We start from the raw sequence: 25867 nt of genomic DNA on the forward strand, positions 1-25867 counted from the left end.
CGGGTCACAGGACCCAAGGTCATGGTGCTGGATAAAGCTCAACCATGGCAGAGGGGAGAATGGTCTTGGAGAGCACAGCCCCTCAGGGCCCAGACCTGGGACGTTTGACTCAGCACATGTGTCTGGGTCAGGACGCACAGCTGGCAGAGCACACTTGGTGAGGGCAGGGAGTGGAGGCAGCTGCTGGCTTTGACTTCCCACACCCGGTTTGCCTGAGAAGGGGCCAGTTTTGACTTTAGCTGTGCAGTTGAGCAGAAGGAGACCTGGCAAGAGGAGTGGCTTTGTGGGGGGCCGAGGGGGCCCTGGCTGGGTGTCTGGGCACCCCAAGGGCTGAAGGTTTCTCAGCAGCCTGAAACACCTCACCTGGCTCCTGGGTGGCTCTGGCTCTGTCACCTGGTCAGTTGATGGGAAAGGTGGTCAGAAAAGGGTAGGCTGGGGGCTAGGTTGGTGGTAGTGCCAGCTCTTGGATCCTGGCCCTGCTTGGGGCAGAGCTGGTGGCCATATCCAGCGCTCATCCGTTTCCATCCAGCCTTTTCCTTCCTCACTCCACTTCCTAGGAGAGGCAGCACTATGGGGGGCAGGGGTGGCTTCAGCTCCTGGCCGCTCTGTGTGACCAGGGCCGATCATTCCACCTCTTTGGGCCTCACATTCCTTTTTCCTAAGCCAAGGGCTGAGGTGAGCAAGGCTCCTTCTGTGCTCATTGCCAGGCTCCTCCCCCTGGGGACTGAGGGCTGCCTGGCCCACGGTGGAGATGGGCGGAGCTCTCCTCAGGGCTGCCATCACGGCACTGCTGTGGTTTCTGCTTCGAATCGCTCTCCTCTGTGCCGCTCTGTGCCCTGGGCTGTCCATGGTGAGGGCCCGGTCCCACTGGAGGAGAGGCTCCCTGGCGGGGTCTGATCCTCACAGCTGGCTCACGTGTCTCAACGTTTCTCAAACCAGTCCACACACGCCGGGGGCTCCAGATCTGTGGTTCCTGACTTCATTTTGAAGCCGTCCAGACCCCTCTGTCTAAAGCAGCCAGCCCGGGCCCCACCCCCACCTGCGTCCTGGGCCCCTTTCCACCCGGTTTTCCTCCTCAGCACTCCCCACAGCGTAACCGACTACACATTTTATTTATTTATCATGCGCGTCCTGTTTGTCGTTTCTCGCCCGGACCTTAATGTCAGCTCTGTGAGGGCAGCAGCTTTTGTCTGCTGAGAGTCCTGGCCCCCAGAGCGGTGCCTGGCACCCAGCCTGGGCTCCGCTGTGGAAGGAGGGGATGAAGCTTCCCAAGCAGTGGCCCCGGTTCTGGCTTCTGCCCTATGGGCTCCTCGGCAGTTCCTGCAGAGCCTCTCCTGATAGAGGGCGGCTTCCTGGTGGCCCTGGGCCTCCATTTGAGAATCGCCACTCCAGCTCAAGAGGTTTTTGTGCCTTTGGGTCCTGAGAAGTGCACTTCTGGACCTTAGGGTTTGGCCACCCAAGCCAACCACCCGCGAGACCTAACTGTGGCCTCCCTGTGAACTGGCCTCATACTGCTTTCAGCCACAGGTGGGAGGCCAGGAACTGGACACCTGAGGCTGGCACCTGCCCCTCAGGGAGGCAGTCAGCTTCGGTGCAGCCCTTGGCCAGACATGGGGCATTCACATACCCATTGCATATAGAGGCATGCTTGTAGGAAACCATCCTGAGAGGGTGGGACGAGATGCCAACGGGAATAAAGGAACATGGTGCCCCCCAAGTGACTGCATGGTGACGGAGGGGCTTCTCCCCGTAGCTCCTGTGCCCTAAGATCACGTCGGGGCTGCTTGGCACAGGGAAGGGAACATGGACTGCAAGTCAGGAGACCTGGGTTCCAGTCCCACCTCTGCCTCTCTAGGCAGCCCCATGAATCCTATTCGCACTCCGGGTTCAGTTTCCTCTCCTTTAAGTTGGAAATCCTGAACTGGGTTGAGGGTAGTTTCCGTTTCAACTCTGGTTGGTAAGAGGCCTCCTGAAGCACGCTGTGTTGGGACGGATTCTGAGGCTGTGTTGCAGCTCAGAGGGAAAGAGCATCATAGTTGGTTGGTGATGCCCGCTGGGAGGCATCAAGATTCAGAAGTGTGTGCTGGGAACTGGCCAGCTCCACCTACTGCACCCTCATTCTTGCCTAGCACCCTTCCTTGGGGAAGATCGCGGTGATCAGGACCTCCCAGCGCATGGTCTGTGGCTCATGAGCAGCTTGGGTTATTAACTGTTGAGTGCCCCCACACGCACCTAGGCTGATGCTTTTGGTCTCTGCAGTTGCCCCAGGGACCAGCCCCATGCCTGGTTCTGGGAAGGCAGGTAACCATGCAGATGGCATTGTAGAGGTGGGGGCAGGACAGAGTGGCCACGGACGGCCCCAAGTGAGTCCCAGTGGTCAGCCAGGGATCAGTACCCGAGGCAGCCCTTGGACACTGTCTAGCCCCAGGGGGGAAGATGGGAGAACTCTCTAGAACCAAGAGGGGCCCTGTTGGACCAGAGGGCTAGAGAACTTGACACCCATAGCCTTTGCCCTGGCTCCTGCAGTTTTTGGACCCCATGGGAGGGAAGCTTGGCTGGAGCTGGGGGTGCCCATGCCCACTCCTCCTGGATGAGGTACCAGGTGGCTGTGGGCATGGCAGGGCGGAGTCAGGGAGGCTGGGCGGGAAAGGAGTGGTCCCATGCAAGGCCCTTACCCTGAGGTCCTCTGCCTCTGGGATGGGTAGGAGCTCTGTGCACCCCTCTGCCTGCCAGCCCTGCATGGCAGCCCCCGGCTGTGTGAAGCCCTTGCCTGCCGCCCCCGCCAGCTTCCTTGACCCTATGCAGGACCCTGGCCAGCCTGCGAGCCAGCCGCCAACGGCAAGCGTGGGTGCGGGCGGCCCTGTCCCCAAGCTGGCTTTCCTCCAGAGCAGCCGCCCCTCACCCGCTCTGCCACCTCTGATGTGCTGTGTAAACATATTTCTCGATAAAATGCTGGGAAGAAAAAATAATTAGAGTGTTGCATCCATTATCCAATTTCTGATTAATCAAACTCTCTTTGTCCTCGGCCAAAATCTATCCATTTCCCTTAAACACTGGACTGGTGCCAGGCATTGATTTCCTCCGTGGTCACGCCACGCACGCACACACACTCCCAGCCCTGCCCCTGCCCTAGGAGAGGGAGGGCACAGAAGCACGAATGGGGCCAACTTTGTCCCCCCAGTTCCACCACCTCTTCCCTGGGCCCTCCTAGCCATGCCAGTTCCCATGTCATCTTCTCCCAGCCCTTGAGTTCCTCGGCCCACCCTCCCTGGCCCAGGGTCTGGGTGTGACAGTCTTGTCTTCCTGATTATTCTGGAGCTCTTCAGGGGCTAGGAGGGGTCTGTATCCCCCACCCCCACCCCAGGACTGGGTATGGGGAGACAGTGGCCAAGGGGGCTGCTGAGCCATTGGGGTAGAGGGTGGGCTGTGGCCCCAGGCTCTGGCCAGGCCAGGACTTGGGGAAACATCCCTGGTCACTGGACAGGAGGGCCAGGGCTGGGCGAGGAGGCTGGGGGTGAAGCCCAGAGTTTGTAAATGGCCAAGGGGTATGTGCTGGGGCAGGGTTGTGGGTCAGGGTTTTGGGGCCGCTGTGGCCCTGAGGTCCGGGGGCTCAGAGGTGGAGCAGCATTAGGGCCCCCAAGTCCATCCAGGGGAGGCGGAAGCCCTTCCCAGTTCTCTCTGGAGAGGGAAGTGAACTTTCCCAGAAACCTTGGAGGCCCCTCGCCAACCACATGGCCCACCCCTCACTCAGCCACCCTGGGGGCCAGGCTGACTTAACGGCCCTGTTTTGTGTCGGGTATTCCTGGGCACTGGGCCCCATCAGTGAACAGACAGACCAACAGCCCTGTCTTGCAGAGGATGTCCCCGGGGCTCAGTACGCATGGCGTGTGGGAGGTGATGGTGCCATGGGGAGAGCGTTCGTGAGTGTGGGGGTCATTTTCAGTTGTAAAGAGGATGCCAGGGATGCCTCCCTGCCGGGGACGCTGGAGCCCCCGGAAGGAGGGGGTGGAACGTGCATCAGACGGAGGACGCACCAAGGTCCTGCGTTAGGAGCGCACTGGGTGCCTGGACAAGAAGGCCAGGGGGGAAGGGGTGCGTGGGGCAAGCGGTCAGAGGGAGGACCTGACTGTTCTGACTCAGCATGGCGGGAGCCACACTCTGCTTGTGTTTTACAAGGGTCTTGGGTGGGGTGCAGGGGCCAGGGAAAAGGCAAGGAGTTCCCCAAGGAGCCCCCAACAACCCAGATGGGAGCAGGGGGTCTGGGCAGGGCAATGGGACATGATCGGATTCTGTACAGGCTGAAGGTCAGCCTGAGGTTCTCCAGAGGCCAGCCAGGCCCAGCCCTGGCCCAAGGTGCCGGACTCTGTTGGAAAGGGAGGGGCAAAGGCAGGGCCACCGGGTTGGCAGTAGATTCTGTCAGGGCCCCCCTGGGCCCCTGCCTGCCCGGGACCCAGCACTTAGCTGCTTCCCTTCTGGAGGAGTGCCCTGGAACCTCGCCGGCCCCTGTCCTGGAAATGCCAGGGAGGTTCTGCACCTCCCTCCGGGTGGGACAGCCTCAACGTCCTTCACGCTCCGTGGCTCCTGGTGGGATCAGGCCAAGGTGAAACTTGAGCTGACAGCTCCTCTGCCCTGGTCCTTCCCTCGCCCTCCTGCTTTCCTCACTCCCCCCACATTTCTCTAAAACTTGCCCTCCACCAACCACGTGCCCATGAACCCCGACTCAGGCTCCGCTTCCAGACAGGCCTGGCGTGAGGCCACGAGGCTTGGGAAGCAGGCTATGGAGAAGGTCAAGGAAGAGGACTTCCCGGAAAAAAGAATGGATAGGAGCTGCTGCTTACCTCTCAGGTGGGAGAACAGGAAAGAAGCCAAGGGAGGCAGGAGGGGTCCAGAGAAGACTTGGCCCCACGCCCTGCAGGGAAAGCAGCCCTGGGGAGTCCACCAATGCGACTCAGGCCCTGGGCAGGCAGGCATGAGATGCTCCTGAGAGGCAGGGGACAGGAAGTTGCAGGGCAGCAGAGACCCGGAATACTTCTGTCAGGCTCCCTGCCCAGCCACCTGAGGGGCCCAACTGTAGGAGCAATGGCCTTCACTGTGGAAAACGGGGAGCCAGACACCTGCAGCCTCCACGCTCCTCGAGGAGGCCTCCTTGCCTCACTCCTGTCTGTGTGGCATTCCCTCCTTTCCTTCCGTACACAGGTGGACATGGAGCCTTTCTGTTCTTCCTTCTTTATTTATTTATCCCTGGCCCCGGGAGCTACCTGGCCTGATTTCCTCCTGCATCAGTGTTCCTCAGGTGCTGCTCTCACATCTCGTCTGGTCAGCCTTGATGGCTGTGGGTCTAAAGGCTGGACGCACAGAACCACACGGAAGCCACAGGAAAGGGCCTCCCTGGGCATCTCGTGGTGAGAGGCTGGGGCCTGCTCAGCGGGGTCAGGGCCATGGGTCAGGGCCTGTCCTCAGGTGAGGGACACTGTCTCCACCCTGACCCTTGTCAGCCCACCCCCTCCCCACTCGAGCGCTGACTTCAGAATAAGCATGCCACTTGGAGGAGGCAGAAAGAGGGGGTCTACTGTGATGGGGAGACCCACTCCAGATCAGCTGGGGCCAGGCCAGCGAGACAGATTGTGGGGGGAGCAGGGACAAGCCAAGCCAGCAGCCTCTGCCCTAGCAACTGTGGAGTGACTGCAGAAGACAACCCCCTATGGTGGCTCATTATGTCCCCAAGCCCCGAATCAGTGACACCTCCATGTGCACATGCTACCATTTATAATATTTAAAAGTTTGCAGAAGCCGTTGTGGTCAAAGAAACACAAAGTCATTTACGAGCCCTACAGAACCCGTGGTACAGCAGAAACTCGTTTTACCTCTGCCATCAACATAACCTGCTTGCTGGACGTTTGGGGCACTCTCTGTTCTTGCTGTCAGCTTGCTGACCCATGTCAACGGCAGGCAGAACACTCTGGGACAGTGGGCAACCCTCTGGGACCCCCATGCACTTCTGCTCTCACCCCTTCAAGCCAGTCCTGTTTGTCCCCAGCCTGTTTATGCCAGTTGCACTTGTTACTGCCGTTTCGCCCTTTGATCGGCACTCGTGTCAACTGATGAAATATGAGTGTCAAGAGTGTTTCTATGGAAATGAAGTTGAATGCTTTGGAAAGTCTCGATAAAAGTTGTGGTTAGAGTGATGTAGGCAAAACAATGTTAAGATTGGGCCCAGGGAGCGGTACAGATCTAGGATTCAGAGTCATGTTGCCCGGCCACCTCCCACCACACTGGAGAGAGCAGACTGGCTGGCCGTCCCTGGGATGGTTTAAGCAGGGACAGGGACAAGCCTCTCCAGTCAGCGAACCCAGGCCTAAGAAAAGATCTTGGCCCTCAGAAAATGGGCAGAGGAACATACATTTATCTGTTCTACGTTAAAATAAAACATTTGAAATACCTATGTATCATTTCTGATGCCTGAATTCTTATGCCTCAATTTACCAGCCAACCAGCAGTCCCCATTTTGACTGCAACTTTTGGCCATGATGCATTTTTTCAGCTAACTGGATTAGAAATGCATCTGTGCCAAGCTTGGAATCTGCAGGATTGTTGTTTTGTTGTTGGACATCAAAAGGGAGTTCTTGTATCTGAAAAGGTTGTGAAGTATGGATCCACCACAGAGACGGGGAGGTCGGGGGCCGGGAGACGAGCAGTGGGGTTCTGAGCCCCCCTGGAGAGAGTCCAGGGGCAGCTGAGTTCCTGCCAGCATGCCATGGTGGGGGGTGGTTGGCGAGGGCCTGAGGCCGGAGCTACTGGTTTCCTGGGAGCCGAGGCTGCTTGGGCTCTCGGCCCGGGCTGTGCTATGGGCAGTGTCCATGCTGTGTGCTCTCCCAGGACTCCAGTCTTCTTCTGGGGGCTGCGAGGGCTATGGTGGGATTTTCAGCAGGGTGTGAAGTGGTCAGGAGAGGGCCTCAGGTGGGTCCTCGGCTGGGATGGCAGGAGGCAGGGTCCCCACTGAAGAGGCTCTTGCATGGGTAGGGGAAACAGCGAGAGAGGGTGGGTGACAGAAGTGTTGTGGGGGGTGGAGCCCAGCTGGCTGTAGGGGGGGTGGTTAGAGGGAGGACTCTTGCCATACAGTGAGAACAGGAGGATGGGAGAAGGAACTGGAGCTGAGGGTGTGACGATCACCAAAAGGGCAGTTTGGCCCCCCAAGTTAGGGTGTTTGGGCATTACCCTGCGGCTTGGGAAGGGGCTGTGCCTTTGAAAAGTAATGGAGGGCACGGAGCAAGAGCGGCCCAGGAGGCCTGGGGTGGGGCTGGGGAGTGGGTGGGCACAGTCAGAGGGGTCCTGGAAGAACCCACCAGAGCCAGCCCTGAGTCCGGGGGGTGGGGGGTGGACTGTGTGACCCCGCCCACTACCGCAGGCCCTGCCTACCACCACAGGCTCCGTCCAGGCAAAGGTCACGTGGGGAAATGCACTGAAAGGGGCGTGCTCCCGAGGCTTTTGAACCCTGTACAAATATTTCTTGATGTTCACCCATCTCCCCATCCATCTGTCGTGCAAATCTTTCATAGGACACCTGCTCCGAGAGGAAGTAGGGCTGGTGACGGCATGAGCAGAAGCCCCACTAACAGGAGAGGCAGAGGGCAAGTGGGCCAGCGGCCCTGGGACCCAGCAGTGGGCACCCCGTCGTCTCTTCCTGGGCTAAGGCACCTGCCCTTGGTGGGTGAAACTACCCTACCGCCCAGCCCCCCCCACATGGCGTTCAGTTTGATGTCACGCAGGGACAGCCGTGGCAGGTCCAGACTGAGTCCGACTGGGTGCTGTGGCTGGCTTGAGGTGGGGGACCAGGCTGAGTCAGCGCTGTGGGGGGCAGGGAGACACAGCTAAGGAAGCGGGAGCCTGGGGGTCAGTGGCGGGTGGCAGAGAGGAGTGCTGCCCCCTCCCCCCAGAGCTGCGGTGGCAGTGGGAAGGAAGGGGTGGATGTGGAAGCCACCTTTCCCCAGAGAGACGTTCTGGGGTGGGGGTGGGAGCCTTTTCCTGTCTGCGTCCACTGTCACTGGCCCGAGGCAGGCTCTTTATCTACCGGGGAGCATGTGGTTTTCCGTCCAAAAATACATTGGTTGTAGCAAAAGCTTAAAGCCAGCAGGTCTTCCCACAGTCAGGCACACTGGCTGGCGGGAGGCGGTGGCAGGGAGCTGCCATGTGTGGAGGGAGGTGCTTTCCCATGCGATCTCGCCCGCTCCTGCGCTGCCTGGTACTGCCAGGGCCTGTGGGGCAGCTGGGCCGGGCCCTGCCCTTACCTAGCAGTGCGGTGGGGAGCTAGACAACGAGGCGTTTCACACAGTGGAGCGCGGTACTGGGAAGGCAGAGAAAGGGGTCCTGGGGGTGGATCCCCACCATAGCAGGCTCCATGCACATCTCTCCCCACGCGCAGACACCAGCCCCGGAACCTGGGCACAGTTGCCGCGGCCCGCTTCAGACCAAGGTTCATATTCAGGTCCACCAGTGTGCTGCCTCGAACACCATAACATAAAAGATTGTACGTGAAAATGCTTTTTCCCAATCTGAGTAAAATTACTGCTCCAGAAAGCCAGGCTCTCACCCCTCTACCCCCACTTGGCTACAGATTCTGAGCTCCGGGTCCTCCTGCACACCTCGGTCACAACGGAAACACGTGGTTCCCAGGCACTGCCGCCGCTGGCCACAGCCAAGCCCTTAGGACGGCACAGGACTCCCGTCTGCTCGTCACCAGGGGCCGTCCTGGGAGTCAGCCAGCCCCTTAGGCACCCTCCCCCACACCTCTCCCTGCCCACACCTCTCCCCCAGCCTGAACCTCGTCACTGTCCCTGGCCCCTGGCCTGTGGCGTGGGATCCTGCTTTGAGTGTTTGGAGTGGATCGAGCCAGGTTCCACCTTATATTCTATTGGCTGGCCCCATGGGCTCGACGAGCTTGGCAAGCTTGCCATCTGTGTCCTCACACAAGAGATTCATTTGCAGGACAGGCATCATGGTCGCTGCAGGCCCAGCTCTGGCCTTGGGTTGGTGGGGCCAGTCTCAGAGGCAAAAGCGCCATGGGTGCACCTGGACCAGTAAGGGAGAGCCTGCCTGGCGCCCTGCCCTGGGCCACCCCGACTGCCTATTTCTCTGCTGTGCTGGGCGCTGAGCCTCCTTATTCCTACTATGACCCATATGTCTAGACCCCACTCCCTTGGGGAGATGTCCAGATCCAAGCCAAGGAGGTCGGCAGCTCCAGCAGGTTGATGGCCATCCAGGGCCCCACCACCTGGAAGGTAGTCTCAGCCATCACTGAGCTGCTCTCCTGGGGAACCACAGCCGGAACCTGTGCCTGTTCTGCTGAGCCCTTGGGCTCTTCCCTTTGGGTGATACGGGCCGGGTTCTGCTCAGAAAGTCAGGGTGTGGCCAGGGAAGCCATCGCACCCCCCAGTCAGTCCCTCACCTGGGAAGCCTGGGAAGGGGTTGGAGTGTCCAGTCATTCCGGATGGTGCCGGCGGAGCTGGCGGATGGGTGGGATTGTCAGGTGCGGCATGTGGGGACGCCAAGCCGCCCGCGCACCCTGCCCCAGGGGTTGTGATAAGCATGTCTTCACTGGAAGCTTATTATCCATGTCTGTCCTCCATTGTCACCTCGTCGGACTCAGAGAGGCCTTCCTGCTGTGCACACACCTCCCCTCTCCCCCATAGAGCCTTCTGATCCACCCCGTCCACATGCCCTCGTTTCTCTTCTCCATGAGTCCCACTGACTCATGAGCTCAGGCCTGCTTGTCCATCTCCTTCTTACACAGACTAACTTGTCCCCACCATATTCCCCGTTTCTTGGTGGCGTCATTGCAGACTGATGGAGTGTCCAAAGGATCTGAGGGTGGTGGGGCCCTGGCCAGGCGGACGGCACCCACTACCCCTCCCTGCTGGGTTTCTCCAGGACTGATGGACAGAAAAGCAGTGGGGGGCTCCTGGTAAAGGAGGGTGCCAGGCAAACAGGACTGAGCTGGGGAGGGGTGACGGGAGGCCCCCAGCCTAGCACCCACCAGCACCCCTGCCTCCACCCCAAGGGCCCTCCAGGGAGCAGGGGCCAGGTGGCCAGGGCCCCTGCCGAGAACAGCACTAACCCTCCCAGTGGGAAGATAATCCTTCATTTCTCTTTTAGGCCTTCTCCATCAAGGAAGAAGTCCCAGTTTGGTGCCAGTGTGGTCCTAACACCCTCTAGCCCATGCCAGTCCCCCTTGTTTAATAAGCAGTGGCGGCGCTGTGCTCAGATATAGTTTTTTAGGTCACTCCTGTTTGTGGCAAGCGACACTGGCTTTCTGCTTAAAGTAGGGATGTGATGTTTTTGCAAAGTACACTTTTTTAAGTAGGGGAGCAAGTTAAAGAAGAGCCCTGAGTAAACAACTGCCAGCAATGGTCAGGCTGGCCTGGGCGAGGGGCCACGAATAGGACTGAGGGGTCAGGGCCGACCTGCAGACCCCTGACCAGGCCACCCCGAGGTCACCTCCTCTCTTCAAATCTGTCTCCATGTTGTCAGGGTTCACCTCCCTCCCCCAGGCAGGGGGAGGCTCGAGTGGGGTGCTGGGCCTGTGCAAGGGGGTGCAGGCCACCCCTGCCCTGCCTCCCTGCACCCATCGGTGGCCCAGGGAAGCCCAATGTCACCCTGACCCTGACAACCAGTGCTGGCCCCCTGGGTAGGACGTGAAAAGGGGAGTGAAGGCAGATGGGGTAGAAAAACTGGGCCTGTCAAAGGCAGCAGCCACTCCACGACAGGGCTCCAGGGAAACCTGCTGGGGGTGCTGGGGTGAGCTTGCAACATGTTGACTCAAAGTGAAAAACAATTTAAAAAAGGCAGGCCTGAAAGGGCAGTGGGTGACGTCTCCTTGTACAGTGGGGAGAAAAGCTGGTCGCTGGTGGTAGCCACAGGCAAAGCCTCTTCCGGACCCCCCTCTTCTAAAACCTGGCTGTGGGAGCCATTGAGGGAAGCCCCAAACCGCGGAGAGGAGGCCTGAGCTTTAGGGGACGGCAGAAACCCCGTGGACAAGTTTAGGGGGTGAGGCCAACACAGCTGTGTGCCTACAAGGGTGTGCCATGTAAATCCGAGGGCTGCGTGCAAATCATATTGGAACCACTCACATGACCCGGCTGTGGGCCCAGTGTGCCCCGAAATGCACCTCCTCTTGCCATCCCTGCCACACTGGCCCACCGAGGGAGGTGTGGGGCTGGGCCTTGCCTGCCGTGCCCACAAGAACCTGAGATCCAGCCTCTCCGCCCCACCAGCTTATCCCGCTGGGTGCCAAGGTGCAGCTGGCAGATAGCTGGGCCGCTGCTGCCAGGGCGGAAGGCGCCTCAGCACACGGGGGCGGCGGGAGGGGGTTGCTGAGTCACAGACCTGCCTGGGGCTCTCCGAGCACCTCGGCCTCCCAGGGGACCCGAGGAGCCGGCAAGGCGCAGGCAGCCCCGGGGCAGCTCTGGCATGATGGAAAGGGCCCAGTGGCCCGTGACGGGTGCCACCAGGCCTGTGTCATCGAAGCCGGGGACTGTAGACCCCACACCACCGGGCTGGGCCCTGCAGCATCTCTGGAAACAAAGGGTGTATCTGCGTAGGGAGAGGCCCGGCAGTGGCCTTGCTGGCTCGTGACCTGGGCTGCCCCTGCCTCCGGGATCTCACCCCCGTCCCCGACAGAGCTGACTGCTGCCCGAGTCTCTTCACCAGTTGCAGGCTGGGGGCTGCCATTGGGGAGGGCCCTTGCATTGACCTCAAACCACCCGACCCAGCCCCTGTGGTAAGGGCCCCCATGGAACAGCTTTCCTGGGGGGCCGAGCTTTGCTCTTTAGGATGCAGGAAGGGAGGCAGGTATCAGGGTTCTGGAAAGCGGGGGCTGTGGCTTCCCCTCTCCCTGGCACCCTGGCCCTAGCTCCTGCTTGGGCGGGGGTGGGCGGAGACTATAGTGAGGGGGCCCCACCCACCAGGGCTAGTAAGCTGATAAGTCGCTCCCCACCCAGGAGATTCCAGCTTAGCCCAGCTCAGCCAGCAACACCTTCGGTGACCTTGGACCCGGGGTACCCTACCCCAGCTTCCCCGCAGCTCTCATGGAAGAGGGCCCAGGAGAGGCCTTGGAGGAAAGGGGGTACCTGCCCTGGGGAGCTCACAGCCGCCAACCCACAGGGAAGCGACAAGGGGCCAGTGAGCATGGGGGTGCTGTTTCTGGAGCCCAGTAGGATGGAGACCAGTCCCCACAGCGGACTGTGTTCCGAGCCCGAGTGGGAAGGCAGCAAGCCTATCTCTGGCCTCTAACCCACCCTAAAGTGGCACCAGGTCTGCTGAAGGCTGAGAGGGCGGGAAACATGGAGGAAGGGCCCCCAAGGGGAAGCCCTGGCTGCCATGTGAGCTGGGACCAGGGCTGGGGCACCTAGGAAGCTGGGGCGGGGAGGGGCTTGCAGGCTGAAGTTTCTGGCCCCACTCCTGGTGGAGTGGGGAGGTGAGTCGGGGGCCATCAGGTGCCAGTGTGGCCTGCAGATGCTCACCAAAGCCCACTAGGTGGCCCTTGGCCTCTGGGTACCCTCACGGCAGGGCCTGGTGCCTGCATATGCAGAGGCATCTGTGACCTCCCAGTGAGCTCATCACAGCCGTCCTCGAGCACTGCCATGAGCCTGGGGGCTGGCACGCATGTGCGATCCCATGTATGCACCTGCACTGAGCTCCCACCCCCCACACAGGGCCCCTGGCGCTGCAGGCACCCTGACCCCCTCCTCCCTAACACCTGCCCCTTACTCCCGGGATCCCTTCACTCCAGGTGGACACTGAAGCACTCAGAATGCTTCCTTGTCCCCCACTAGCCACCCTCCAGCACCGGCATCTCACAGCCCACACGTCTTGCAGGGCCACCCACTGCTCTCCCAGTCCTCACCCACCCTGCAGTCAGCTCCTGCAGGAGGCAGGCCAGGGCGCTCTGCTGCTCACACCTGGGAGGCTCCCAACTCAGAGAAAAAGCTGGAGCTTTGGCAAAGAAAAAGCCTCCTGCCACTGTCCCTCACTCGGCTCCAGCCACATGGACACCTTCCTGCCCCTCAAACCTGCCCACCCCAGAGCCTTTGCATGCACAGTTCCCTCTGCTGGAAGCGCTCTGCCCCTTGAAGCCTGCTTGTCCGCTTCCCTCACTGCCTCCGAGGCTGCTCACCCCTCCCCACCTCCGAGGCTGCTCGCCCCTTACCTCTTGGGGTGGCTGGCCCTGCCCCCCTCCTTTGCAGCCTGCACCCCAGTGCCCCCGACCCTGCTCCCCTGAGCTCTGCCCTGCCATAGAGCTCAGCTGCCCCATTATCCCAGCGGCTGGCTCCACTTCTGCTGCCCTCTCATTTACTGTTTAGGGTCTGACTTCCCATCCTCCCTGCCCAAGTCGCCACGGGGCCAGGTCTCTGCTCTGTTCAGGGTTGCCCCCCACCCAGTGCCAGGCACGAAGAAGCATCTCGTATTACTGTGTAATAATTGGAGGGGCCTGACTCAGCTGTCCAGGTCCCTCTCTCCCCTCCAGCTACTTCCACTCTGCAGCCGGCGCCTCCTCTCCATGAGCACATTGCTCACATGAGGGTACATACATCTGCACATGAAGGCGTGCCTGCACGGACACACACATGAAGGGATGTGCACACATACGATGCACACAGAATGCACACCTGCACAGACACATGCGGAGACACACACCTGCACACACACAAAGTCCACAGACAGATACATGGGCCTGTGCACACACACACAGCCACGTGCAGACGAGCACGCATACTGGCACACTCGCATACCTGTGCACATGCAACCACTCACAGTTACTCATGGCTTAAAATCCTCCCAAGGCTCCCCGTTTCTCTGCAGGGAAGCCCCAGGCTCCAGGTGGGCCACACAGCCCTCCTGGTCAGCCCCATCCTCTGTACCTCTCTACTCCGCCCTGTGTCCAGCCCCTGTGACCTTCGACCTGCCTCCACTTGCCCAGTCATACCACGATGGTCCCCCAGCACCATGGGACCTGTGCACACGTGTCTGTCTACAACGCACTTCCCCACATCTGTGCCTCAATTCTTTTCAGCCAGGCCCAGCAGTGCCGGGAAAGGGGGTCCTGGTGGCAGACCCCGGGGCCCACGAGCAATCTCTGGATCAGGGAACAATGTGGTTGTCCACCTCTTGGCCCACCAGGGCCTCTGGGCTGGCCGTGGTCAGGCTCAGTCCTGGATCTCGGAGCATTCTCAGGGCCGGCAAAGCCCAGGTTAGACTCACAGAGGGGATGGCAGGAGTCCCGTTAAAGCAGAGGCTTAGGCTCAGGTTAGCTGGGCTCCCACTCATCCTGCATCCTTGCACCCCTGCCACCCCATCCCACTGCCAGTTCCACGGCATAAGGACCTCCTGGATGACAAATGGCACCGAGTACCATTCCATGGACCCTGGCTGCCCTTGCCGAGCTACCAGAGAATTTTGCTGAGTGGGACCCTCCATTTGTGGGGTTCCTGCAAGGAGGGCCCAGTGCTCTCAGCAGCAGCATGGGACCCCCTCGGGTGTGGCCATTGTGGTGGCTGCCATGTAGACAGCAGGCCATTTCCCAACAAGCCTAACTCCTGCAGTTTCTGCCCAGCTATGGTTTCCCCTCCATACCACGTTGCCCTGTGGTCCTTGGCCACGTGGCCAGCTGACCCCAAACCTGCTCTCTGGATCCCCCAAAGTACAACCTCTCTACTCAGCCATGGATCACAGACTTCCCTGAGTACAAAGGGGAGCACCTGGGCTAGGCGCTGCCGGGTGAGGGTCGTGTTTGGTTTGCAGTGTCATGCTCCTGGGTGCCACGCAGGTGTGGTCATGTGTCCGCTGTGGCCTCAGGGCCAGGGAGACGAGGGGCCCAACCCACACAGTACGCATGTCGGAGGGGGGTGGCTTCCTCTCCCACCACACATGGCCTCCCTGCTTTTAAGGCATCCACTGCCTAGCAGGGAGACTGAAGGGTCAGCGGGGACAGAAGCGCTTGGCAGAGGGGCACAGGCTACAGCAGGAGGGGAGAAGCCTTCTGAGTGGGGAGGCAGCAGGTTCCAGCCAACCCAGGATGGGCAGAGAGAGAGCGCCGAGGCAAGGATGGAGTGGTGGGTCGGGGGGCCAGGGGCCTGAGCCAGCCCCTCAGGATGGCGTGCACCCTGCCTGAGGCATTGGGGTCTGAGGGGTTCGTGTGCTGCTCTGTGTGGACATGCTAAGCCCAGAGCAAGCAGTTGACGTCACAGTCTGCCCAGATGCAGCTCACAGAGGCAGGGGACTGCCTCAAGGGACCTCCCACCAGCGTGGCTTCTGGGGTCCGTGGGTCACCTCTCTGGGCTGTACCACATCCCAAGAGTGGGGTCACTGCCAGGTGTCCCCGAGCAGTGGGGACTTGGCACTGAATGGCAATGCAGTGAATAGCTTGGGAGGCCCACTTCGGAAGGATCCTGTTTATCTGGGTGATTTGTATCCCTGTCGCCAACCAGCTGAAAGACAATCGGTCAGGTGGGGTCTGACCACACCTCCAGATTTTAAAGCACAGAATTTAGACAGACGGCGATGACAACCCTAGATGGCCCTGCGGGCCCCATATTGCCTTTGGAGAGTGGGGGTGTTTTGCATTGCCACTCTCTGAGGAACAATAGCCCCTGTAGAGTGGGCCCGGGAACAGGGAGGTGGAGGGATAGCCACCAGAGACCATGGGGCCCCTGCTCCTCAGGAGCCTCCAGTCAGCTCAGAGCGGCACATCCCAGTGTGATGCGAGAGACGGAGCCTTAATGTCACATTGGTTTCTGGACATTTTTTATGATGGTCTTCAGTGAACAGAGGTTCCTTGAAGAAAATACAGGAAATGCAATCAAGTATGAAGAAAAAGAGACCCCCAGTGCTCCCACGACACAGAACTCATTGCTCATGAGATGGGCGCCCTGACCTCTGCTCACACACGTGTGTTGTGGCATGCATGTCAGTGCATGTGTTGGCACCACACGCCGCCCACTAGCAGCCGTGCTCCTCGGGCCATCGCGAGCTCAGCTCTCAGACCTCAGTTTCTGCCTTGTCAGCACTGTGCCACACCGTCAGATCACAGCTTTTTCCAGCAGAGACATTTTGGGGGCTTCTCCTGCTGTGCCCCCATCCCGTAGCTGCCTGGCTGGTGGAGTGTGAGGGAGCCGGAAGGTGCCACGTCCTCCCCGAGGCTGCTTCCAGCCACGCGCCAGGCCCTGCTACTCATGGGCAGACAGCAGAGGCCATGCCAGGGGGCCTGCTTGACCAGCCCCAGGGGAGGCAGTGTGGGGCACACTCCGTGGACAGGACGGGCAAGGGGATCACAGCAGAGACAGGGGCAGTCACTGGCACCGGCCGAGTGCCAGGCTCTACACTGACGCTCGCTTCTCGTGTCTGGGACCAACAGCACCAGGGGGGCTTGCAGCTACCAGGGGAGCACCAGGCTCCAGAGCCGATGGACCTGACCACACTGTATGATGCTTGCATCAGAACAGGGGCTGCATCCAGGGATCTCGGGTCGGGATAGAACGTCACCAGCACAGGCCTGCCCTGGGACAAGGGCTGCCAGGAGGAGGGGCTGGATGTCCATGAAGGGCTGGGGGGGTGGGCAGATTGAGTTGGAGATGCTGGTGGTATCTGGGTCTGACTGCTGGGCTTCCCACCCCAGGCCCGCCATGTGACCCGGAGCAATAGCATTAAGGGGTGAATGCTGGCCGTGGGCAAGAGCCCGCCCCCTGGCACTAGGCCAGGCAAACTAGAGTGGCCGCTTGGTAGGCCTGAGGGCAGAGGCCTGGGCAGCTGGGCAGGCACGGATGCTGAGGACAGTGAAGGCAGGAAGAGTGTGGGGGGTGGGAGGTGGAGGCTGGAACCTGAGCCTGGGCGCTTCCCTGGTGGGGGGGGCACTGGGAAGAGTGTGCAGGGCCCATGTGCCCCTCCCTACGGTGGGCAGGTGGCCTGCCCCAGGTGTGTGCACAGCTGCTCCTTATTGACCCACTGGGCGGGGCCAGGAGCAGTGGAAGACATGGCTTGGGGACAGCTCGGGGCCACGCTCTGGCCACCTGCAGGCCCTGGTCCCTGCCCAGCCCAACCCCAAGCTGCTCTCTCCTGGGCATCCCACCGTGCCCCCCAGGGGCAGCCGCCACCTCACTTGGTCCCTGCCCATTGGCTAGCAGAGTCCCCTTGAAGGGGACAGGAGCCGGGCTCCTTCTCAGCACAGCCACTGCAGGCCCCATGCAGTGTGAGAGCACAGAAGCAGGTGGCACCCAGTTGTCCCCTGCCCTGGGTGCTAGGGGACCTGAGTCTTCTCCAGCCAGGTCCCAGGCAAAGATGCCACCATCAAGCCAGCCTCCAGCCTACGTGTGCCACTCCTGCAGGGGAAGGGGAAGGCCAGAGGGCCTCCCAAAGGGGCCGCCTCAGTTCTAATAACCACCAGATGCGGGAGCTAAGGCGCCAGGAGGGTGCAGTGAGCGGGTGTGACCTGGACTCACTCCCTGCTCTCGAGGAGCCAGGGGCAGTCCTGGCACTGAGCATGAGCTGCTTTTGTGGGGGCCTCAGACTCACCTACCTCTGGCTCCTTCTTTACCTGCCTCAAGCATGCTGGCCAGCCCAGGCTCAGCAGTGCCCGGCTGGGTGGGAAGTGGAGCGCAGCATGGCGGAAGCATGGTGTGTTTGCTTTGCTGTGGTTTGGACCATCACACCGCCATGCTCCACAGAGGAGCTGATTAATTGTTCCCCGGACCCATTTCCTGAGGCTGGGCTGCGGCTGCTCTGGGTTCCCCGTCCTTAGGTCTCCGTTCCCCGCCCCAGGCCTGAGGGGGCTGCTGGGAGGTGAGAAGGGTGCTCTGGCCGCCTGCTCACGCCATTTCTCTGTTTGACAGGTGAAGGCCTGGGTGTGCAGCCCGTGCTGGAGCTGCCAGAGGCAGGGGCTGCCTGGAGAGTGCCCGGCCCCAGCCCTCCAGCTTCCACAGACACTCTGACAGCTGCCCAGTGAACAACTTCCCGGCGGTGGCCCGGATCTCGGGGAATGACGGCGGCAAAGCAGGCCTCACCGCGGGCCGGGGTGGCACTGTGTCGCTAGAGGGGTGCTGCCATGCCGGCTGCAGAGGAAGTGCTGGGGCGGGGGCTGCAGGGCAGCCCGGCCTCGCCCCGCCACGGGCACTGAGTGTCCCGAGGACAGTCAGCCTCGGTTCCACCGGGCGTCACCGGCCCTGCGCGCCACTGCTGCTCCCCTACAGCCGCCTGCCACACCGGCGAGAGGGAGAGGCCCGTGCGTGCTCCGCACCGGGCCCGCCGCTGCTGGACCATGGGATGTCGGCAAAGCTCAGAGGAGAAAGAGGCAGCGCGGCGGTCCCGCCGGATCGACCGCCACCTGCGCTCGGAGAGCCAGCGGCAGCGCCGCGAGATCAAGCTGCTCCTGCTGGGCACCAGCAACTCGGGCAAGAGCACCATCGTCAAGCAGATGAAGATCATCCACAGCGGCGGCTTCAACCTGGAGGCCTGCAAGGAGTACAAGCCGCTCATCGTCTACAACGCCATCGACTCGCTCACCCGCATCATCCGCGCCCTGGCCGCCCTCAAGATCGACTTCCACAACCCCGACCGCGCCTACGACGCGGTGCAGCTGTTCGCTCTGACAGGCCCCGCCGAGAGCAAGGGCGAGATCACGCCCGAGCTGCTGGGGGTGATGCGGCGGCTGTGGGCCGACCCCGGGGCGCAGGCCTGCTTCGGCCGCTCCAGCGAGTTCCACCTGGAGGACAACGCCGCCTACTACCTGGACGACCTGGAGCGCATTGCCGCGCCCGACTACGTGCCCACCGTCGAGGACATCCTGCGCTCCCGGGACATGACCACGGGCATTGTGGAGAACAAGTTCACCTTCAAGGAGCTCACCTTCAAGATGGTGGATGTGGGCGGGCAGCGGTCAGAGCGCAAGAAGTGGATCCACTGCTTCGAGGGCGTCACGGCCATCATCTTCTGTGTGGAGCTTAGCGGCTACGACCTGAAGCTCTATGAAGACAACCAGACGGTGAGTGGGCTGTGCACTCACACCGCGGGGCATCCCTCGCAGGGGTAGGGCCCACGCTGCCTTCCTGTCGGGCCTGTATAAGTCGGTAGGCTCCTGGGCGAGGGCGACGCAGGCGGGAGACCTGCAGTCGGTGGGCAGCCCGAGCAAGGTGGCCCAGGCCGGTGGGTCCATCCCCCTTGGGCTGTGCCCAGGGAACGGAGTGGGGAGGGGACAAGGCAGGTGCCAAATGGAGCTCTGGTGGACAGGGTCCCCTCCAGGCCCTGGAAGGGTTCCCCCCAAGCTTGGAACCAGGTAACTGTGCTCTGACAGGCCCTCAGGGCCCTCAGGGCTCGATGCGCTGATGCCCTCCGAGGTTCCATGGTGCCCCACCAGTGATGGTCACTCTGGACACAGGACAGGGCTGCCCCCCTGGCTGTGGTGGGCTTCAGCTGCTGTGGACAGCGATGCACTCCTGGGGCTTGCAAATTCTGAGGCTCCCCTGCCTCCATGCAGTGAACAGCTGGGGAGTGGGGGGCAGCCTAGGGTCCCAGAATACACCCCAAACCTGAAGGCAGCATCGAGGCTGGCAGGGAGAGCTGTGACCAGGCAGGCACTGCTCCTTGGCCCCAAGACCAACGTCAGGTGGAGGTGAGTGAATTTTACTCAAGGACCCACAAGGATTGCCCCTCAGCCCACCCAGCAGTCAGGGGAAGGTTTCCCAGGGAAGAAGAGGGGGCCAGGAGGAGGACAGAGGCTCCGCCAGGATGGGAAAGGATGAGGCCAGGCGGCTTGCTGGTTTGGCATCCACGTGCAGTCCATCAGGGCTCGGCAAATCCACAAGGCCCCTCCTGTGTCCCGGGCACCAGGCTGGGTCTGCAAATGGAGCAGCCCCAGTGTCCCACACCCCTTCTGGCTCCTGAGGGTCTGGGGCCACAGGGTCCAGAACTGTTCAGGGCAGATCTGCCCAGGAATGCCGGGACCCAGGCCTGGCGGGGCTGGGCCGTGGTTAGGACCCTTGTGGGCCGCGCCAGCCAAGAAGCTCTATGTTGCAGAAGGGCGCTCCGAGACAGGGTCAGCTGGGGGTCTCCTATGGCAGGTGGCAGGCTCTGTTCTTAGGGTCTGCTGGGAACCCTGATATTGGTCCCTGGCCCCCAAGGAGCCTGGAGGGCTGCAGACTGGCCTCAGTGCGGGTGTCTTAGGTCCTGGATAGAGCTAGTAGCATGGTTCTCAGGAGGTTCATGAGGGACCCCCAGGCTCTCAGAGCAGGCAGCAGTGGGGGGTGGAAGGGCAGTCTGAGTGGGCCACCTCTGTGCCCTCTTGTGGATGGTGAGCTGGGCCGTAGCACGGCGGCCTCATAGCAGCAGGCAATCTGCAACTCATTCCCTCACCCCACGTTGAGTACTGGCTCCTGGGGTCCCAGCCTCTCTCTCTCCACCTGCCCCCACATCAGCACACGTGCATTTCTGGGTGGCAAGGCCAGGCTCGTTTGAAGTCTTGCCGTGGGCAGGGGCTTGTGGGGACAGTGCCATGGCAGGTGCCAGCCCCTGTGGCCACCAGTCCCCCAGGCTCAAGCTGTCCACCCCTCTGTGCTTCTCAGGTCCCAGCTGCATCCTGGCCGTGGTCCTGAGCCCCTGGCCTCGGGCCGGTCTGTGCCCTGTGGCTGGTGAGAGCCCGGAACTTGGAGCTGTCCTGTCCGTCATCTCCAGGATAGCGTAGCGAATGGTCTCGGCGCCACGGTCTGGCATCCAGACCTGTTGTCGGTGGGGCCTCAAGCTCACAGGATGCCGGGGCCAGGAGCAGGATACCCCCACTATCTGTGCCACCACCAAGGAAGCAGCCCTGGCATCCCAGGAGATGGCCCAGGCCCAGGCCCTTGCCCCGGGGCCTCTGCCCCACTGGCCGTCCTGCCTCCTTTTCCTCCATGGGCTCCAGCCCTCGGCTCGGCTCATTCCCCAGCCCGTATGTGCATGACCGTCCTGCTCCCTGCCCTCGCCGCCTCATCCCTGACAGCATCTGCTCGCAGACTTCCCTCAGTCCAGGGCAGGTGCCCACACACCCCTCAACTGCAATTCTCAGGGGCCCCCACACACGTGTGAGCCCCGCGGGGCAGCCTGGCCACACCTCTCCAGCCACGGCCCGGCCCCGGCCTGGGGAGCCACCTGGCCATGGGGCCCTCTGATGGCCTGAGCACACCTCCCGGGGGTAGCCAGGCACAGAGGCCATTCAGGGCATTTCTAAGGGGGGGATGGCAGCCAGGCCAGCAGCCCCCTCACCACCCTGGTCTCTGCAGGCCTGGGGAAGTAGTTCCCCACCAGAAAAGGAAATTCTAGATGAGAATCTCCAGCAAGGCTGGAAATTCACCGGATTCCAAATGGTTCTGACCTTTCATGCTTTACCAGTAATATCTTGGGATGAAAAACAAACAGGCTGCCGAGGACAGACAATACCCTCCCGTGATTCCTCTGGCGGGGCTGGCGGAGGTGGGCTGGCTGCCCGGGCAGGGCCCGCCCTGAGCAGGAGCCACTCCCCATGCCTGCGGGCACCTCCCTTGCAGACGCCTCTTGCCTGCCATGGCCTTTCGGGGAGGCCTGGACGCCTGCCCCAGCTCAGTCGGAAGCAAGGCAGTCCGGAGCAGCCCAGGCTAATTTTGCGAGAGAGGGATAAAACTTGGGGGCCAGTGCCAGTCTCCCAACACAGCCCCCTCCTCACCCCACCCCTGAGCTCAGCTCTCCTCTCGACTTCCAGGCCTCAGCTTCCCCCTGCCCCCATCCTGCACCCAGTGAAGGAGGACCCCCACCCCCACCCGCCAGCATCTGCGTCAGCACGTTGCCAAGGAGAACGGCGGGCTCTGCTCACGTGTGCAGACTGCAGGAGTGCGGGGCAGCTGTAGGGGGCAGGGGAAGGGCAGGGGCCAGGCACCTGGGTCCTCAGAGGGGAGCAGATGAACGAGCCATCCTCGAGTCCTGGCCCTCCTCCCAGAGGGATTGGATGGGTGCTTGGGTGTCTGTCCTGCAGGGAGTCCAGGCCCCCCAGCCAGCCTGGCGGAAACCCAGGAGCTGCTCCCCAGCCGGGACCCGCGTCCCCCTCTGTGGGCCCCACCAAAAAAACACACAGCCCAGTTCCACATCTCACAAGCCTCTGAGCACCCCACAGGAGCCTTGGGGAGCATGGGGGCGGAGGGCAGGGATAGGCCCACCCAGTCTGCCCTGCAGATCGGTGATAGGGCTCTGCCACCTCCTCTGTGGCGCAGGAGCCTTCCAGAGGGACAGATCGAAGGCCATGCTTTGAAGCGTTAGAACGTTCTAGCGCGAAAGCCCCCAAAACGCCCTGCTCAGCTCCTGGGAGGGGCTGTCTCTTCCCGCACCGTGTCGGGTGCCTGCCCTGTCCATGCTGCAGGGGAGCCAGACCTGGCCTGGGGCTGGCACAGGGGCCGTGGCCATGCACACCTCGGTCGCGGCTCCTTTCCCACAGACCCTCATGCTGCATGGGCCCCGCATGGTGGGGTTGGAGACACCACGCCCTCCCTGGGGACGTGGCGGGTAGTGGTGCCCTGGGCCGTCCACCTGTTGCTTTCATCCGGGTCCTACTATGGCCCCCTGGTGGGCCCTGTGGATGGCCTTGGCTCCATAGCAGGGCCCACCAGGGGAGGCCTGGCGCCCCCACCGCTGACCTGAGAGGCGGATGGTCAGAACGCGGGTCCGGGGGTAGGGCGAGACACCAGGATATGCACTGGGTTCCACAGCTGACAGGGCCGGGAACAGCCAGCCTTCAGCAGTTGGCTCTGCCTGTCCTTCCCGTGGCACTCCTCGCCCTCACTCCCAAGGGAGACCCCTCCCCAGCGTGCAGTGCCGTCTCCCTGCCCCCGCCCAACCAGCATGTCACGCTCTCTCAGGGGCCTGGGCACAGTGGCAGGGCCTGGCTTCCAGCTCTGGAGCCGCTGGGATCACGACCCATACAGGGACCCGAGCAGATGCTGGGTGCTACGGGGCAGAAGGCACTCCCAAGCAGGGCTGCTTGGGTCTGTCCTGATACATGCTGCGTACCAACCACCCTGCAGCAGGCTTGTCCCTGGCCCTGAAAGGGAGCTCGGTTCAGTGTGTACAATGGTACTTGTCAAAAAGGGTGTGTCAAGGGTGACAACGAGGACCTGCAGTCAGACACAGCTCTCTCCCATTGTCACCAGAGCTGCCTTACTTGCGTCCAAGCTGGAGTCTGCAGATGGGAACAGCCTGAGGGGATGGCGCCCTGTCCCCACACACAAGGCTTAAATCTGGAAATGGGCCGCACTTGCCTAGTGCTCTCAGGCCAGCCAGCTCTGCAGTGAAGGAGATGGGGCCCGGAAGGGTCCGTCATGTGCCCCAGAGCTCCTGGGGTTTGGTCTGCCCAGCCCCTCTAGGGATCCAGTGGGACCCCCACCCATGGGCCTCGCCTTCTGTGCGCTCAGGGACGCTCTGGGTAAGGCAGGTGCCCAGAGCCTCAAGGAGAATCAAGGTGGGGCCAGCTTCCCGCGGGCAGCAGAGTGTCTCCTGGGCACAGGTGGCATGAGTGGCCATCAGGGCCAATGCACCATGCTGCACTGGTCAGTGGCTGGGCCACAAGGAGCCCTCCTAAAGCACAGTCCCCACCCAGCCTCCTGCTCCTGGCCAGTCAGGCATGTTGCACGGGGAGCAGTGGGGACAGGAAGGGGGTAGGCAGTCAGATCCAGGGCTAGAGGCATGTGGGCCACCAGAGGCCACCCACTCCCCCCTCCAGGCACTGTCCCCAGCAGTTCCTCCCATGTGGCAACGTGCAGGGTCTCATGGGAGCTGACCGCCACGCTCACGATGTCGTGACCCTGGGGCAGAGTCAGGAATGGGGTGGCAGGGCTGGGCTGTCTCCCTCTGTGGCCCGTCGTCTCTGCTGAATGTTGGGAGTGAGGCACCACCAGTCTGGGGAACAGCCCCCTCCGGGCAGGCTCCTCGGGCCCTGCTCCAGCCCACAGTGGACAGGGCAGGAGGAGGAGCAGAAGGCAACACGTGGTGAGCGGCCCTCCCCGCAGATGTCCTGGCACCTGTTTCAGGGCCTTTGGTGCTTGCCAGCCGGGCTGGGACCTCCTTCCTCTGCTCCCAGGGAGCCACGCAGCCACCAAAGCCCTGTCCAGAGCAGCCTCCTCCTGCTCCTTCCCTGTCACCCAGGAGCCTCTGCGGGCAGGACCATTCTTACCCACAACGAGCTCCTCGCCCTGAGCAGGTCCCCAGACAATTGTCAGGTCAACAGAAGTATGAGCCCGGGGCTTCAGACCTGCCCCAAGGAGCCCAGGCTTGAGCCCCCCGCTTGGCATGGCTCCCCGCTCCACATCCGCCCACGCCTGCATGGCAGTGGTCTGGATCCCAGCTCAGCCTTTCGCTTGTCCCCACCTCTGTGCCCTCGGCGTCAGCCGTTGCTCCACAGTGGTCATTCCGTGCCGGGTCATTGGCAGGATACTCACTGAGCATCCTGGGCAGCCGCCAGCCCCACTCTGCCCCGTCCACCATGACAGACTTGCCCCACGCCTTGGCAGAATCCGGAGGGGGAGGGCCGTGGCATTCCTCAGACCTCTTGGATAGGTGACTCCACCAAACAGGCCGAACAGCAGGGCCCTGGCCAAGGGCCTCCCTCACAGGTGTCCTGCGTCAGTCTTTTGCCCCAGTGGAGGGCATGAGCCCCAAGGTAGCAGGGCAGCCCCCCAGCTCCACGTGGTAGCCCTGCACACAGTCCCACGGGGGACAAGGGCAGGCCCATGCCACCCCACGAGAGCCAGATTTGAAGTTGGCAGGCATTCTGAGAGCTCTGACGTGGTGTTGGTAGCAACTTAAAATCAGCCATGGTGGGAGGAACGCCCTCACGAAAGGCAGCAAACGCTACAAGTCTTTCCTCCCCTGACGGGTGGTTAAATACTTGCCAGCCCACCACAGCCAGCGACCCCCATACCTGGCCAGAAAGAGTCCGCCCACCATCAGGCTCATTGTTGCCCTTGACTTTTATGAGGCACCCATCTCCTGTCTCCTGGTTCTCATCTGGGATCCTCAGCGACTCCCCCTTGGCCTCATGCGTTCTTTGTCCCCCACATGAGAAAGGTTCCTTGCCAGGGAGGACCCCACCCATCCTGGGCCCTGGTTCCCCAGACTGGTTTAGGAGAGCCCTCCCACCCAGAGAAGTGAGCACGGAGCTGGGTGGTCCTGCCTCCCTCTGTCATCCAACTAGAGCCCACCGGCAGCTATCCTGGTAGTTTTCCCCACCAGAGGGAACAGGCCGTGTGGACTCACTCAGGAGCTTCATCAAATGCCTACCGCAGAGCTGGAGGGAAGGAGGATGGTCTCAGGCAGCCTGCAGCCCCCACGGCCCCGCTGCCCTGCACCCACTCTCACTGCCCCTGTGCCCTCCCTGGGCCTCGCAGCAGCCCCATGGAAGGATGGGCCGGGCCCAGGACAGGCAGGGTCTCCTCTGCCCCACAGACTAGTGCTGACATCAGGAGCAGGCCTCGGCAGGCGCGGGGAGCTCGGTGGGGCTTGACGGGGTCCTGCAGAATCAGCCGGGCGTGGGGTGGCAATGTGCGTTGTCTGGGGGACGTGGAGAGCACAGGGCACTTGTGAAGTGGCGGAGGGGGTGACCGGGGGGGGGGTGTCACAGGTGCTGTAGACAATCCCCTCCCGGCCCTGAGGTGGGCTCCATTACCACACCCTGTGCTGGCAGAGCTGGCGGTGGGCCTGGGTCTCAGACTCCATGGCCTCCCACCTGCCGGTGAGCACACGACGGCCGTGAAGACACCCCCAGACAGGCGACCACCCTGCCCTAGGTTCACCCAGAGCGCAGGTGGAGGAACACCCCCTCCCCACCCGCCTGCCC

General features: G+C 62.0%; 2 protein-coding genes across 2 annotated transcripts in view; one reads left to right on the top strand and one right to left on the bottom strand.

Annotated features, from left to right (window-relative positions):
* The window catches only part of RSPH14 (radial spoke head 14 homolog), a 79859-nt gene that overhangs the window by 20109 nt on the left and 33883 nt on the right, over positions 1 to 25867 (bottom strand). The window lies entirely within an intron of this gene.
* GNAZ (G protein subunit alpha z) overlaps positions 1 to 25867 on the top strand; it is a 48563-nt gene that overhangs the window by 5503 nt on the left and 17193 nt on the right. The window contains exon 2 of the mRNA XM_004467704.4: positions 17877 to 19024. Coding sequence (XP_004467761.1) covers positions 18302 to 19024 — 723 coding nt within the window. The 5' untranslated portion in view covers positions 17877 to 18301. The remainder of the gene's footprint in view (positions 1 to 17876; positions 19025 to 25867) is intronic.

This window comes from Dasypus novemcinctus, chromosome 19 (genome assembly GCF_030445035.2).
Source record: "Dasypus novemcinctus isolate mDasNov1 chromosome 19, mDasNov1.1.hap2, whole genome shotgun sequence".
NCBI classification, from domain to species: domain Eukaryota; kingdom Metazoa; phylum Chordata; class Mammalia; order Cingulata; family Dasypodidae; genus Dasypus; species Dasypus novemcinctus.